The sequence below is a fragment of the Chondrus crispus genome, genomic scaffold, assembly GCF_000350225.1.
Source record: "Chondrus crispus Stackhouse genomic scaffold, scaffold_4, whole genome shotgun sequence".
Lineage (NCBI taxonomy): Eukaryota > Rhodophyta > Florideophyceae > Gigartinales > Gigartinaceae > Chondrus > Chondrus crispus.
Window position 1 is genome coordinate 246245 of NW_005179249.1, and position 16637 is coordinate 262881.

General features: G+C 48.5%; 1 protein-coding gene across 1 annotated transcript; it reads right to left on the reverse strand.

Moving 5' to 3' along the window:
• Window positions 1-236: 236 nt before the first annotated feature.
• Window positions 237-335, reverse strand: CHC_T00006265001 (hypothetical protein). Its single transcript, XM_005717888.1, has one exon. It carries the CDS (start codon window positions 333-335, stop codon window positions 237-239), a length of 99 nt encoding a protein of 32 aa, XP_005717945.1.
• Window positions 336-16637: the final 16302 nt, after the last annotated feature.

Below are 16637 nucleotides of genomic sequence, written 5' to 3' on the forward strand. Positions count from 1 at the left end.
CAGCAGAATTGAGGTCGACTACGTCACATGATCTGGAACGCCCTGAGACCACATCTGCAGATGCAAAGTAGTATAAATTGGGTCTCGTGCGGCAACCCTAAGAAAATAGAACACACAAGTTCAAGAATCCTGCTTCTCATCGCTTTTATTTGAACTAAAACGGGGTACATCGCGATGCCTACACACACAGCCAACTAAGGATACCCCTCGCGGGTAATTTTACGAGCAATTACACTTCATGAAAGGGACTTGAAATTGTTTTGCGATGTATTGGCATTGAGACTGAAACAGCTGTCGTCGACTTCCAGACTAACAAAAGAATTAGATAATCCCATTGTGACCCCTTGAGTCCATTCTAACAACTGCGCTCCATGTGGTGCGGGTAGCTCAGCGAGCAGTCCTAATAATGATGACTGCGGCAGCAATATCCGTAGTACGCGTGATGATGATACCAGCAACGATAGAGATAGCAATGGCCGTCATAGTGATGCCAGTAACGTTTAGCCTGGGTGGCACAGTAAGGAGAATTATCCTTATTAAGGTAAATTGATATCAACACATGAAATGATTAGGACACACAATCACAGCTGCAGTCACTAATGGACACGATGTCACTTTAAAGTCGAGATTGATAGCACAATGCAACTGCTCCTCGACGTAGCACTTAAAATGGGAGCACAAAACTTGTTTGGCAGACCTATTAAAGGATTCATTGCATGGCGAACGTTTAAGCGCGAGGATTTACTGGAGTCAAGACAGCGCTTTTATTCGTTAGAGAGGTACAGGCAACCTCTCAATAAATTTCAACCCTTGGCGGACGTCATCGCAGACCTCTCAACAGACCGTTTGCAGTACGCGGACAATCTTGCGAAATATGATTGTCATAGCCATGTGATTCTGAATGTTGTACAAAGTCGAGACCCGGTGACGTGGCGTGAAAGAGATAGACTCAAAAAAATAGCTAAACGGCGAAGAAGGAGAAGAATTGAGTTCTTTAGCGCTGGCGATGGAAAGCGGTTACGTCTGGATACTACTGGCCACAAACAAACTCAGGCAATTCTAGAGGTAGCGCAGTACAGAGTAAAGTCCCTTTCCAGTGACAAAAAAGGGGTTCCACCAATTGGGGCGTTTTTGTCACTACAGAGGGAATGTCACTGTAGCCAGTATTCTCTGTAATGCTCATGTAAGCAGTTCATGCACGCTGTACCTGACTCCGTCCCCAAATGATACATCGATTGTGTCGCAATATAAAGGGGGGTTGCTGGTGTTGTCGGACAGTGACAAAAAAATCGGACATGCAAAATATTTTGAAAAATATCTCCGACACGGGCCAAGGAGCACCGCCGCGCGTAACGGCGCCAGATAGTGCGCCGTATATCAGAACGACGTGGTTGAAATTAAAGAAAAAATATCTCAATCGATTGCTTACGGCTTTCTACGTATAAGTGTGCAACAACCCAAAAATACAAAATAGGCGGACTTTTCTATTTTTTATTTATTTGCTTGGATGTCCGATCTTAATGCTCGGTTGAGGTGCAAAAGTGTCCGCGCGCTTCAATCTCACTCCTCTTCTGTGTCCGTGGTTGTTTTCGCCAAGTCCCAGTGGACGACAGGCTGAGAGTGTCCCCGTTGCAAAACGTAAAAAATGGTGATTGCTTGACAATTACAAGTACTTTTTCCTTTTAATATTGAGGTTTTTGTCCGACGTCTCCAGCACCCCCCCTTTACCAACATGCAACGTAAACACCTCACCAGCGTAAAGTTCTCTGCGAGGGGCCCTTCGAGTCCCGAGACCTTCCTTCCTGTTCCGTCACGCCCCCATCCCCTCTGAACGCCTCAAATCACGCCCCCTCTGGTATGATGTCGATGGCAGAACCAACGAATCAAGCCAGAAAGCGAAGTCACACTCTCCTTACCACGAAGAAGGAGGCCTTGCGCCTCCTCGGCGCACGTGACGATGGAACCTTCGGACGACCTTACCTCAACCCAAAAAACCAACAGCCATATACCGTGAAGTCAGTAGCAGAATTTCTGCACGTCCAAAGGACTGCTGTTTACAACTGGAAAAGAAACGCCCCTGCCATTATGCAGACTGATGAGTCACTAAAAAGCAACAAGAAACGGAAAACAATTAGAAAATGCGACCACCCAGAACTACATCAAGCATTGAATACTTACATCCGAAGCAGGATTAACTACTTACGAGGTGAGTCTATCTTTAGAGAAGATGTCATACGAAAGATTGCCTTCGAGATCCGAGACGAGATGGTAACTAAATTGGAAACCAAATTGGTAACTAACGAGAGCCAACCAGAAAGAGCTCTTCTCGAGGATAGAATGTTCTCTTTGAAAGCATTTAAAGGTAGCAAGCATTGGTTTCATAACTTTATGGATCGGAACCACCTGGCAAGTTTTAAACCTCGAGGACAGAACGGCATGCATGAGGCAAAATTCGTAGAGAATGCCAGATCAAGATTGCGCCGATTAGTTTGCACAACAATCCCGACAGATCTCATGAATACAGATGAGGTAGCTGTACTGTATCGCTCATTCCCTTCACGTACAGTGGGTACTACAGATCGCGCGTCCTCCTACACAAGAATCAAGGATAGGCTCACAGCTGTTCTCACTGTATTTGCAGATGGAGTTAAAGCACCTTTGGTTATAATAGGAAAGTCAAAGAGGCCTAAATCATTTCCTAAGCGTTTCGACCCAACGCGAGATTTGGGAATATACTATTATAATCAAGGTCATGCTTGGAATACACAATATCTTTGAGAGAAACAGGTCACTGCACTAGATAAAGCAGCTGCCACTCAAGGTCGAAAAGTTTTACATCTGGTGGACAACTGCTCGGCGCATGCTATTGATTACAGCAGCTTTAAAAATGTCGAGACCCAGTTTCTGCCACCTAACCTCACATCTGTGGTACAGCCTGTAGACGCCTCCATTGGAAGATCTTTTAAAGCGGCATTTAGGAGGTTGTTGGTTAATCACGTACTGGAGTATGTCAATGTACAGATGGCGAAACCCCCTGAGTGTCGAGAGTCATTTAAGCTTTCAAAAGCTGTGACGATTTATGATGCGGTGTGTATGATGGCAACAGCGTGGAACGTCGTGCCGACAAAGGTGGTTATTAATGGTTGGCTGAGTTGTGACATACTGGCACCTTATCAAGACAGAGAGCTCCGTGCTGCTTTATTATCTGCCACAGATTGTGGGAAGAGTGCCAAGCTGCCACACAGTAGAACACTGTTACAAATACAGAACACAATATCTGAGCATCGGTCACGGGAAGCAAAGTGTCAGGGCGCTGACTATCTTAAATATCTTGAGAACACTACTGTACAAAGTGATGTTGACTGTACAAACCATAACATAACGCAACCTGAATGGCTCGATGGTGTTATGGAGCACTTGGCTGATGATCTCAGGGGACTCGAGAATTGCTCCGTTATTGATAATTTAGACGTTTCTGAACTCAGTTCTTTTTTTAATGCGGAACAAGAGGAGGATACAAGCCATCCGATTGAGGGTAATTCTATTCACGATGTGGTCTCGTGTGTGTTGGACAGTGATAATTCTGCCGAGGGAGCGGAGGATGAGGATGCCGATGCCATTGAGGCACCCCCGAAAGGCTCTGTGGGTCGTTGGCAAGCATCAGCACGTGCTCTTATTTGTGAGACTGAGGTGCTGCTCGCTGAGAGCCATCAAGCGATTAACAGCTCTCGTTCTCGGGAGATGCTGCAGCTTCTCAGGGTTGAACTGGCCCAAACTGGACTGTACAGGAGCCGAAACTCACGCTAGAAAAAAATCACCCAATACTTTTCGCGCAAAGAGTCTCAAAAGTAAAGAAAAATCTATCACATGAACAGTTACAAGTCCAATATATTTGTCACTATACAGAGTTTGTCACTGTAGGCGAGCGTGTCATTATTCTGGGGAGAGTCGGCCATTAGGGGGCCATATGAGGAGGGGGTTCGCCTTGAGACGGCATATCTGTCACAAGAACAGGGACTGTCATTACTTGAGGCCGTCAGTCGAGAGGGACTTTACTCTGTACTGTGCACTTTGTGGTACCAAGAAAAAGGGATGGAGAGGACATAAGTCTACATTGAAATGCTCCCTGTGCAACGTTTATATTTGCCCCGCATTTACACGGAGCTGTGGCGGAGTTGCTGGTATATTTGGCACTCAACGGCAGCTTTAGGGGCCCGTGGTGTTCTGGCTCCGGTTGTCCACAAAAGTGGACCTTACTAGACTGGACAGCAGTTGTGTGAACGAGTTCTTGGGTAGTCCCGGGATGGGCGGTCGTAGGTGGGGTTTATTGTGTGTCTGTGAGTGTGTGTGTGTATGTGTGTGTGTCGGGTGGGTGCTGGCGCGGCTTTTATAGAGCCGCGCCAGCATCGAACCCCTAACATGGTTAACCATGTAACCTCCGTGTAACCTCCGTGTAACTTTGACCAATAGGTGACTTCAGAAAATATCCGTAAAATATCTGAAAATCCATATCATAACATGTACAGCACAGTATCCCACACGGCCCCCCGGCTAAACGGCGACCGACCTCGGCGCCAATCAGCGTAATTCAAATAGAGGTCGTAGATCCTAGGAAACTGAAGAGCTATTGAATCAGCATGGATACCTCAGTCGTTTAAGGCACCATCTTGGATGTCAGGGGTCCCGGGTTTGAACCCCGATGGGTACACTGCATCTTCGAGCTGGGTGTAAGCAGGGACGTAGTCTACGTATAGGATGTATACGTACTATAAGCCAACGTGACCATGTCTAGGATTCAGGGGAAGCAAGGATCGGGATCTGTAGCCGTATCACATCTGACGACCAACTCTCCATATGAGCCGGGGGCGTAGTCAGGATTAAGTTCCTGTCAGCGTGCATTGGAGAGCACAGATGAGGATGGCATACAGCGCCAGAGGCAACTTGCCCACAGACACCAGATCCGAGAACGCAACAAAGCGGGGGTCCCTTGGAGGCGAAGATCACCGGCGGCAGTGCACCAAACGGCTTGTCTCAATCGACCAAATATTTTAGGCACCGGTATCGTCGTATACCTTAGTTGAGCTTATGTAATAGTAGCTGCTCTTGTAGCTAGGTATCGTGACGCCCGATATAAATCAGGTTTCTAATATACAAACAGAACGCTGTTCTCCATGAAAAGAGACGATGTATTTCCAATAGCTAACGCATGATGCATAAATTCCAAAGCGATGCGCAATGAGTCTTCCAACACGAAATGTTTCCTTAATTCAACAAATGATCTGGGCGCTGGTATTAGTGAACCAGACGTCGAGCATGGATCGGCCTGCGCGACAAGCGACGGTGCTGTGAGCATAACTCGTAGCGAGGGTGGTCCGCTTTCTTCACGGTACAGGGGCCGTAGTACTTCGAAATCAGAGGCGGCCATTTCACAGTCGTGCGCAAAGCACCTCCTCGGCATACTAACACCTTTTCTTCTACCTGGAATGTCTCGGCAGGTTTACGGTTTGGTGATTTGGTGTGGTGGTCGTGCCTTTTTGCACGCAGGTTGGCCGATGCCAGCAGCTCAATTTGGCGGTGTGCCAATGCAAATGTGGGTACAAGTGGGGTAGCATCCACTGGACTGAGTCGAGGCGGATGGCCATACAATAGCTCGAACGGGGAACATCCTTCGGCAAGGCGACGTCGTCGATATCCGTACAGGACTTTTGGTAAACTTTTATCCCATCCTCGAGCATTCCTGTGCGCCATCTTTGCTACGGACTTCTTAATTGTCCCGACCATTCTTTCTGCTTCCCATTCGACTGTGGTGCGTATGCAAGCGCAGGCTTCCATAAAATGCCGTGAAGTTTGGAAAACTCCTCAACAGCTGTGGATAGGAACGACGTAGCATTGTTCGAAATCATCTTTCTCGGGGGTCCGAACGAAAACATGATCTCACTTTTCAGGAAAGCCAGTGCGACAGCACTGGTACAGTTTGGGTAGGACATAGTGATTGGCCATCCTGTGAGATGTTCCACCGCCACCAAGATGTAGCGATGGCCGGACGACGTTGTTGGAAATGGCCCGGCGAAGTCAATTGAGAAGACGTCAAACAATGTGGTCAAGGGTAACTTCAAGGACGTCCAGTAGGTCGGTAGCGGCGTAAACATCTGACAGTCATGACAGCTGCGGACATAATCGTGGATGTCCCTGTGCATCTTCATCCACCAGTACCGATCCGACACGAACTGCCTGGTGGTATTGAGATCCTAGTGTCCAATGTCGCCATGAAATGTCTTCAGAATTCCAACACGTTGATACAACGGAGGAATTGCCCGGATTCCATGCAGTGTGCGCCTGAAGAGCTGACCATTTACAAATAGATAGGACTTTGAGGCTCTTTTGACCTGCCCGTCATACTTTCCGTCTTTCGTTGAGAACTCGAAACGGGTGAGATACTTTTGCACGTCCAGGAGGAGGGTTCGAAATCTCCTTTGTCTGAAACATGCAGTACCAAGCTAAATTTTATCTCCTCTTTCGCCAGCCCCTGGCCTGGACGGGAGAGGTAGTCGGCTGCATGATTGTCCTCCCCTGGGCGATAGACTATGCGAAAGTCGTAATCAGCGAGAAGGTCTAGCCAGCGGGCAAGGGGACCATGTACGTCTTTCTTCTGAAATGCATGGCGCAGAGCCTGGTGATCGGTGACAAGAGTGAAGGTCTCTGACAATAGGTAGACTCGGAACTTCTTCAACGCAAAGATGACTGCTAGGGCTTCTCTCTCGCAAGCGGAGTAGTTGCGTTCTGCCTGATTCAGGGTTCGACTAGCATACTGTACAGGGTGGATACGCGAGTCGTCTTTCTTCTGTGATAGTACTGCCCCAACGGCGTGGGACGAAGCATCAGTCTCTACGATAAAGGGTGTTAGGAAGTCCGGGTAAGCGAGCACTGGCGGCGAACAGAGCTTTCGCTTGAAGGCATCGAAGTCATCTTGCATTTCTGAGTTCCAGCAGAAATGTACTTGTGCGGACGTTTTGGCGTGTAAGGCAGCGGCGATCTTGGCAAATCCCTTAATGAAACGCCTATAGTATGATGCAAGGCCCAGAAAGCTGCGTAGTTCCGTCTTGTTTGCGGGCGTTCTTGCTTCAGCAATCGCCCGGGTCTTCTCGGGATCTACACGAATGCCAGTGGCAGTTACGATATGTCCCAATAGATGAATCTCAGGCTGTCCAAAGGCGCATTTGCTTGCTTTGATTTTTAGGCCATGTCGCTTGAGGATCTGGAGCACCTCTTCGACATGTTGGAGGTGGTCTTTCAGATTATTGGAGAATACCACCACATCATCTAAATACACCCTAGCGAAGGGTATAGTCCGAAGAATTGAGTCCATCATTCGTTGGAACGTTGCAGGGGCGTTCATTAACTCAAATGGCATGACTTCAAACTGGAAGGTACGAAGTCGACTCGTGAAGGTGGTCTTTTCTTTGCACTGTTCATCCATCTGTATCTGCCAATAACCTGAAAAGAGATCCAAAGAGGTGAAGTACCTGCTTCCACTTAGGTCCTCAAGTATTTCTTCAATGTTTGGTAAGGGCCATCGATCCGGCTTCATAACTTTGTTGAGCGTGCGATAGTCCACGCAAAATCGTGGCTTTCCATCCTTCTTGGTGGCAATGACAACAGGGAAAGACCAAGCCGACAGGGAAGGCCTAATTATTCCGGCTTTCAGCATCTTGTCGATTTCTTCTCGAACGACTTGGTTGTGCTTTGGTGATAAACGCCGATTACGATGGTATATCGGGTTCTCGTCCGTAAGGTCAAAAGAATGTGTGACTGGCACCCTTGCCGGTCGAAGGTCCTCCAAACACCAAGACACGATGTCTTTACTAAGCAACATGTGTAAGAGCACTTTTCGGTATGCGGATGGCAGGTGGCCGATCTTATCATGAATGAGTGCCATTTAGTCTCCCCATTCCTCGTAATGGGTGCCCGTATGGTCAGGAGACGGAGTTGTCTCGAGTCGGGCACTGTCAATAGCTCCAGAAGTTCCATTTTGACGGGAACTGTTACGATTTCCTTGGTTGCCTCCTGTCGAATTTGGAGGGGGAACGGTTGGCGCTCCATCACCGTTTTCTTCCGGGTCTTGAGATAAGCCGCAGTAGGTGGCCGGAGACGGTCCATCATCATCAGAATCATCATTCCAGGGGAGTCCACCAGGTTCACATTCTTCCGGGGCGGCTTCTTCGTCTTCGTCCTCCTCGACATCTTGAATTTCATACTCCGGGTATTTGTTCTCTGCTTCAGGTGGTGCAGAGCCGTTGGCGACCTGATTTCCATTCTCGGGTTCGGGAATCTCCAGATCTTCAGGTGGGGTGGAGAGGTCCATTTGGGGTTGGGCAGATGGTGTATACACCATTGCCCACTATAGTGGGCAGTTCAACTTGCTCTTGTGGGGCCTCATCCACTTCATCATCTACACTTCCTTCTTCTTCACTGGTCCTTAGTATGTCCTTTTCCATCACTTCGCCTTCTGGTTGAGTAGCGATGGGGTTGGGATCCGTACTGCCGTTTGGGTTGGGCACAGGAGTCTCAGACGGAACGGCCATGCAAGGTTCACCAGTCATACCTTGGCAGTCTCGTGAATGACAGAAGTGGAAAAGAAGCTCCGATGCGCTTGACGTGTCTTCTCCCCCATTAGAATCTTCTTGCATAGTGTCCGCGACTAATACTATATCTTCCATAATTATGGTTTGATTAATCAAATCACCGCTCTCACTCATCTGATCATCAGTTTCGTTGGAATCGTCATCGGAGGCGAGCGACGGCATTTCTTCATTGGTGTCATCCTCCTCGAGTACTGGTGTCACGAAGGCTGCAAAGGGGTGCTGCTCAATTTTCTTCCCAGCCGTTGTATTCGATAAAATGGTGACGACGTACTCCTCCGAATCGGAAAGCGAGGAGAACTCATCGAATTCCCCGGTGTCGTTCAACTCTCCTTCGACACCGGAAGTGAAGTCATCACTATCAGTACCTGTGTTCACGATATGAGTGCTGGAGCGGTCATATTCCAAGCCAAGATGTACGGTCCTATCCTGGAATGAAAGCTTCACCATTTGCCTGCGAAGATCAATCCGAGCAGCCAAGGTTTCGAATGTCGGGCACCCAATGATAAGATCAAAAGGCGTATTTAGCACAACAAGAAAGTCGATTGGGACTGTCAAGTCGGTAAACGAGACGGGAACTCTCGAGACAGTCCCGATACACTGTGAGGTATCACCGTTGGCGACAGTGATTTGCCGGGATGTAGGAGACGGGGTCAGAGAGAGTTCGTCTGAGAGCCGACTAGACATCAAGTTTGGAATTGCCGCGGAATCTAGAAGTGCCTGTGCCTCTTTGGAGTAGATCTTGACGGGAACCAACTTGAGTTTACGAGGGAAGCTTGTATCCCCCATTGTGGCAATCTTTGTCTTCCTTGTGCCTGAGCGGAACAACTCCTGCATTTCCTTCTTCGCGTCATCAGCGTAACCTCGAACTAGCTGGCCGAACGTGATACCAGATGAGGCCCTGGCGAGTTCGGTGAGGAGACTGTACCTTCTTACATGGCTGCTGAGCCTAGCCACTTTGTTAGACTTCGGAGCAGTCTTCTTCTTCGTCCTGCGGTTCTTCTGTGTAATACGAATTAGAACTCCTGGGGTTGAATGGCGATGCGGGGGCATGTATTCCATCGGGCCGACCATCGAAGGAGTCGGTTGCGGGGCAGCAGCTGAGTGATGCTGCTTCGGCAGTGGTTCTCCCTGAGCATTTCGCTTTAAGGCAGCCACTACTTCCGGTTTGGGTGATGAAACTCCTTCTGTAACAACCAGAGAATGTTCATCAGCAAACTTTACTTTCTTGATTTCTATTCCTCCCTGATTCCTCTTCGGGTCATCTTCCCTTGAGGCTTTAGCCTTCGCTCAACAGGCGGGTTCAGCGTGTCCAACCTTACTGCAATAAGTGCACCGAGCTCCCCGATGGGGGTTATATGGGCTCTTATTGGCGCCATGACCCTGCCTTCCACAGTACGAACAGGGGCGTTCGTCAATCGCGGGCTTCTTGAACCCTCTCTGAGACTTGTTCACTAGAAGAGAGAGTTCAGCCAGTTGGGAGGTCAGAGTTTCCAACTTATCTTCGTAACCACTCTTGAAGGTGGTTCTGGTTTCTTGGGGACCTGAAAGTGAAGTCGATGGTGACAAATGCTTGAACGGAGAATAACCGACGGGGCTGAATTCTTTCCTGTTGCGGTCGAACATCTTCATAGCGCCAATCAATTCGTTGTACGTGGTTGGGCTGCCGAACATAACGAACTGAATCAACGCGGGATGACCTTGAATGGACTTGTGGAGAAGTCAAAGCTTAGCAGAATCGTTGAATTCGGCTGCAGAGTACAAACTCTCCGCCCTCTTCACGAACGAAATCACATCATCATCTCGAAGCCTGAGGTCGATGGCCGAACGTATTGCCACCCCAGGATCTTCCTGCGGTTGAAACTTGTAGAAGAAGGCCTTCTTGACTGCGGAGTAGTTCATGGCCTCCGCTGTGAGGGTTTCACCAGCGGCGAAACGGCTGTAGCAGAATTCGAATGCTGGGCCATCGAGGAAGGGAAGCAGTCCCTCTGCTTTCTCTTGGTCGTCCTTCTCTTTCATCAAAACGTTGTCGAAATAGAAGAAGAACTTCTTGACGTCGAAGGAATGGTCAGAAGTCCCTGAGAATGAAATAGAGACCTGCCCACGGCGTGTGCGGTCCCTCGACAGAAGTACCATGTGAACGAGTTTTTGGGTGGTTCCGGGATGGGCGGTCGTAGGTGGGGTTTATTGTGTGTCTGTGAGTGTCCTTAACGGGTACACTTCGAGCGGTGAATTCCACATGGTTGGAAAGCGAGAGTCGCATTCCCCCGGTATACCAAGATTCAGATCGTGCAACCAGCAAAAAGCACCTGTTTACCACCCTACAATTTTGGGTTCACTTGAGTGAATCTTACAACCTCAGATTAGGGATATAGTCGATTGCCCGTATCTAACATGGTATGTACAGCACCTATTTCCTCAATTCAGCAGAATTGAGCTTGATTGCGTCATGCAATCTGGAATGCATTCAGGACGCATCCGAACATGCAATGCAGTATAGGCACAATTCTCGCAAGCAACTCTTAACAGAATAAACACAACAACATCATCCGCCTTTTCAGCCCTGACCATCGTCTGACACTTGATGCGTACTGCAAAGCGGGGCAACTATTTTGTGCCCGAAGAGGGTGGTTATCACGTGAGACACATGTCCAGGTGTCAGTGTTCCCATCGCAGGGAACAGCATCTGACATGTGGGTAAAAAACTGAAGAGATACCATAGCAACCTCCTGTATGAAAATGGAGGGAGCACTTTACTCTGCTGAGATACGATACTCTCCGCATTGATTTATGACCCCATGGTGAACTTATTTCTAACACGTACATGAACATCGGAGTACTCGTGGATCTGAGTACTTCAAGAAGAAGTTGCCGTAAAAGGCACCGATATTCCGCAGAAAGGCAGCAGCCGTAGTTTTCTGATAACCTTAGAGTGCATGGGTGAAGTATTGGTATGGAAACAAGACGTTTTTGTTTGAATATGCATTGATACTTCTTCTCATTGCTTTTACTTTAAACTAAAACGGGGTACATCGCGATGCCCACACACGCAGCCAACTAAGGATACCCTTTTACGAGCAACTACACTTCATGAAAGGGACTTGAAATTGTTTTTGCGATGTATTGGCATTGAGACTGAAACAGCTGTCGTCGACTCTGAGACTAACAAAGAATTTGATAATCCCATTGTGGCCCGTTGAGTCCATTCTGACAACTGCACTCCAGGTGGTGCGGGTAGCTCAGCGAGCAGTCCTAATGAGGATGACTGAGGCAGCAATATCCGTAGTACGCGTAATGATGAGGCCAGCAACGATAGAGATAGCAATGCTGGTGATGCCAGTAATGTTTAGCCTCGTACGCAGTTGGGTAGCAATGGCACTTGATACTAGTTCGTTCCGCAACTTCCATGCCCTCCGCGGCATCTTGTTGAATGGAGATGTCTTCCTCAACGCGCTTGTCATTCACAGCAAAGGCGACTGTGACCAGGGCCAGGAGGGCCAAGAGAAAACATGTGCGGCGATGAAACATGTTGGAGAGGTAGACCTGCTTTTTTGGATGATTTGATGTTTTTTGGTTTAGATTGGAGAAAGGCTTGTGGTGCGAGGGATGTTGAAGGACAAAGTAACTGGTTCGGGCATGTCTTATAAAGACGCAGAGCTGTCCATGATGTTCAGGGATGAGACGATTCCAGTATGATTGGTGGGTAGTGTTGATTCTGAGAGATGGCCAATCATTGTATTTCTGATATCGGTTGTCAGGACCTCATCTGAAATGACACCGGATATTGTGCAGATGCTACCGTAATTCAAAGAAAATAAATTGCGTAACAGTTGAGGCCTCTATAGAAGGCAAAAGCAGACGAAGACCATGATCCCAAGACAAATTGCTTCCTCACGATGGTTCAAGCATGCCCCCATGGTCTATATACAAACGGGTATCGAGACGACCCTTCTGCAAAGACCAGGACAGATCCCAAAGCACGACAAAGGACCGAAATACTGTCAGTTCTCGAATAAAAGGAATGTATAGCTATAGACAAAAATGATAATGGCAAACGATGCAACTGTGGAAGAAAGAACGAGAGCATTGATTACGATACGATTAGATCCGAACCGGACGATTCGTTCGGCAGGCACTTGTCGCCGTACATCGGGTGTTATTTTTATGGAGAAAGTGTTCCCTGAAACCAGAAGACTAGGTTTGCTGAAACAGACAGAAAGCATACGAAATTAATATCTAATTCATCAAACGGACATAATTGGGAATAGGGTTCAGAACACGCGACCCAGTTGCAAAATAGAGGAAGTAGAGTCATTTTATCAGCGAAAAACAGAGTCCACTTTCCGAAAGTAAAATATTAATCTACTTATCCCAACCAGCAAGACATGCGGAAATGAAGGAAAATCATGTCTTCGTCTTGGGACTGACAGGTCATTTCCTCGTTAAGATGCGACTTGAGGAAGAACGTAATTGACCGTTGTGGATATCGTGAATACAACAATGCTTCTCATCGTTTGAGAACCGACGAAACTTTCTCAGCACATAACAGGCGCTCGCCCTCTCGCCTATTGCCTACTCAATCAAAGGCGAGGACGGTGATATTTATGTGTTAGGGATAGTGAATTGCCCTCTCAAGACCTCGACGCCAACTCCGAATCGTACCATGGCGCACGGCTAACTCGAACAATGAAATGATGAGCGCCAATGAACAGCATCAATACAAATGCTCTCGATCGACTAGATGCAATAATCTGTAATGCACAGACAATGCGAAAGATATTGAGAGAGGAATGACACTAGTGTCTATCGGACCGTTAGTACTCATATGAGGACAAAAGTTATTTTATTTTTCTGGACAACGCAGCGTGCAATTTCACTTTTTTGAGTCCAGAAGGCCATCACTACAAGCAAAGCACTTACGTCTCAATTCTAGCGAAAACCAACTCGTTGATGCACATAAAGGTGTTCAAGAAAAAGTTGGCTTACAGTACGCATTTTTCTTGAAGCTAATTTTATACCAGTACTGTAGCATAGAAACATTGCGCTGAGTTCGCTCGGTTCGGTTCCAACTTCAGAAAAATTATAAAGGCTTGTACAATGGCGTCGCCCCTCTGATGACGAAAATTTGCGAGCTGTCGCCCCCCTGATGACACATCCTCCCAATTATAAAACGAGTCAATCTACCAAAGAAAAATAGAAACCCTAGACATCAAAGTTGAAAAGAAATAAAATTCGCAGATTTTTATGTTATGATAACGCTTGGTCGGATAGACATAAGCCAGAAACCTGTTGCTTCGCACACTGACCCCATTCACCAATTCTCCATTTGAACTACAGTACCCCTGTCCAACCACCTGGTTGCGTGTGAGCCGGCAGAATAGAGCCTCCGCCAAATGTTCAAATGTCGCGAGATGAAAATCTCCCAGGCACGTGCAACGAGAAACCATTGAGCAGCAAGAGAATACGCTGCCAAATTCTAAAACTATTCATGTCAGAGACGTTTTCCCCCTCAACATTTGTGTCGGTGTCCTGTGCCGAAAAGCAGATAGCCTCCCTTGCCGAAGCCCGACACTGCGGCGCTTTCAAGGGCTTTCAATTCAAACCCTTTTGCCGCATACAAAAAGGCTGGTATCCTTACTAAGGCAAACTTTCTCGGGTGTGTATGAAGTGAGTGCGAGAGAGGGAATAAACCGATGACCAAAGTGCTTTCCTGGAAGGGGTGAAGGTCAGAAAAGGGCACGGATCACAGCGTAGCGTTCGTCCTGCTTGCAGACACGAAGATATCCTAACATCTTTTGAAGACTCATTTTCTTCGGATTATGAGATGCAAACAAGAGCGAAACGATGCAAGGTTGCGTTTCCTTCTTTCAGTGGGCGATAGAAGTGAAAATCAGTGTTGAAGGCAGCTCAACTGCCCATCATCGCAGATGCGTCATGTCGAAAAAATTGTAATACCTTCTCACCCGACAGCACGGCATGACAGCACGGCATGATCTGCGGCGAGCGATATTTGCAGTATGGACGGTGGCTGCGGAAAATAGCTTTTTGCTGGAATTGCGTGATGCACTGCCAGGCATGGCGGAGGGTGGTTTGCGGATTGGGTACCACGGAGGCGTTGGTGAGACAAGGACGCAGTTTTGGAAGCAGGGCACTCCCAGGTAGGAAGTACTATGGTGTAGCAAGCTAACAGGAGGGGAACGTGAGGGGAGCAAGTGGAGACTTTTCAAGAAACAAGAGGCAATGAGCAAGGGTAGACGGTGTGCCACAGACACAAGAAGGAATCTATCTAGAGTTGATTTCAGCGGAGACGGGAAGGGAGAGAAAGCCTTGTTGTCGGTGGCTGTCAAAAAAGCTCCTTGTCGATGCCGTATGGAGGCAGGCAAGCACGAGGTGGCGTCTGGATATCTCAAGACTGCGACATGGCATTCAGGCGCGTCCTTCGGAAACATTGTGGTATGAGGGATCTACGACCTCTGGCAACAGTGCCTTGATGCTTTGAATGCGGGCACCGCAGGGTGCTGAGCATGCGTAGAGGCTTGGCACATTGTGGTCATGAAAAGCGGTGTCCGGCGTGATACTGTTGTATTCGGGAAATCATACGCAGCATTCCCTTGTTTGGGATGAGCGAAAGAAATAGAAGAGTTTGGCGACAAAGGTGAGTATCCCACGCCCCTGCGTGGGATATTCAGGGCCCTTGATGAGATGTTGCACTCGTGAGTAGGACAAGAAGAGATGTTTGGTCTTACGGACCTGGATGTGAGAGGAATATGATATTTTTCACAGCAAAGAAGAACAAAAAAGGGGAATGTGGTGGTGGTTCAGAAAAGCGATTTGTGATATCCGAAAAATGGAAACAATCGTGGCTGCATATCCAGCTGGGATGAAAATATCAGTGTGTCACTAGTAGGTTGTACCACTGCCAAATGCCCTCACTCTTTCATTCTACCTCTCCTCTCTCAGCACAGTGCAAGTACAACATTGGCACCCATTTGTAATTCCATAAACACCGATACCCCTCCCTCCCCTAGTGTCTATTGGGCCGTTGTCCTCATATTGTGGTTCCATCCAGATAAGACACAGTACGGATAGGACAATGCCAATAAGGCGCTATTTACTCAGTAGGAAATAAAAGCGCCGTCGCCTCCGCCACGATCCGTCGTCGGAGGCATCGGACCAGTTCTTGGCATCACACAGAGGACAATTTTTATGGTAATTTTTAGTGTTGTTTGTCATGATTCCCATGCACAGCTCGCACACCTGTACCACGCACACACGTAGCACAGATGTAGCGCCCCAGGCAGCGCCGCCGCCACCGGCGCCGCTCCCCTTCTTAGTCGCACACGGTCCGTCTCCCTCAGTAAACTCGGGTATCGTTCCTTGCACCACAGGTTATGGCCCCAAATCGCAAACCCACCCTGCAACACGAGCACAAATCGCTCCGCCGTTCGTCACAAAGAACAGCCAAGAGCACCACCACCCCGGGCACCCAACCCGCCCCCCTCCTCTACATACCCCCCATTCGCCTCCGCCCCCACGCGTCCAGCGCAGACCCAACGCCCAAGCTCCACACTCGCCTCCGCCCCATCGCGTCGAGTGCAGAACCGGCAGCCAAGCACCCAAATCGCCTCCGCCACCGCGCAACGAGCGCCGATCACCCACTTCGCCTCCGCCTCCTCGCGTCGAGCGCCGACCCCCTCACCCAGCCCAACTCAGCGACTAGCCTTCGCACGTCTGCGTCGACTGCCGATCTGAGCCCCTGTCCATCCCAACGGCACAATCCCTTCCCCCAACCCCATCCACACACCCTACATCTCCCGCTACAATAGAGCACCACATCGACCAAAACTCCCCGGATCACCGCTCCTCCCATTTTTACGGCAAACGCCCGCCCCTCCACCCCTCCGGCAACAATTTCAACCTTTGGAACCAAGCTATTGAGGACACCTCCATCATAAATGATGTCCAGCACACGCTGGAAACCAACTACACCCAGCCGCC

Excerpts from the sequence above, each read along its gene's own strand:
- CHC_T00006265001 (XM_005717888.1), bottom strand. The coding sequence starts at position 335 with ATGGGATTATCTAATTCTTTTGTTAGTCTGGAAGTCGACGACAGCTGT.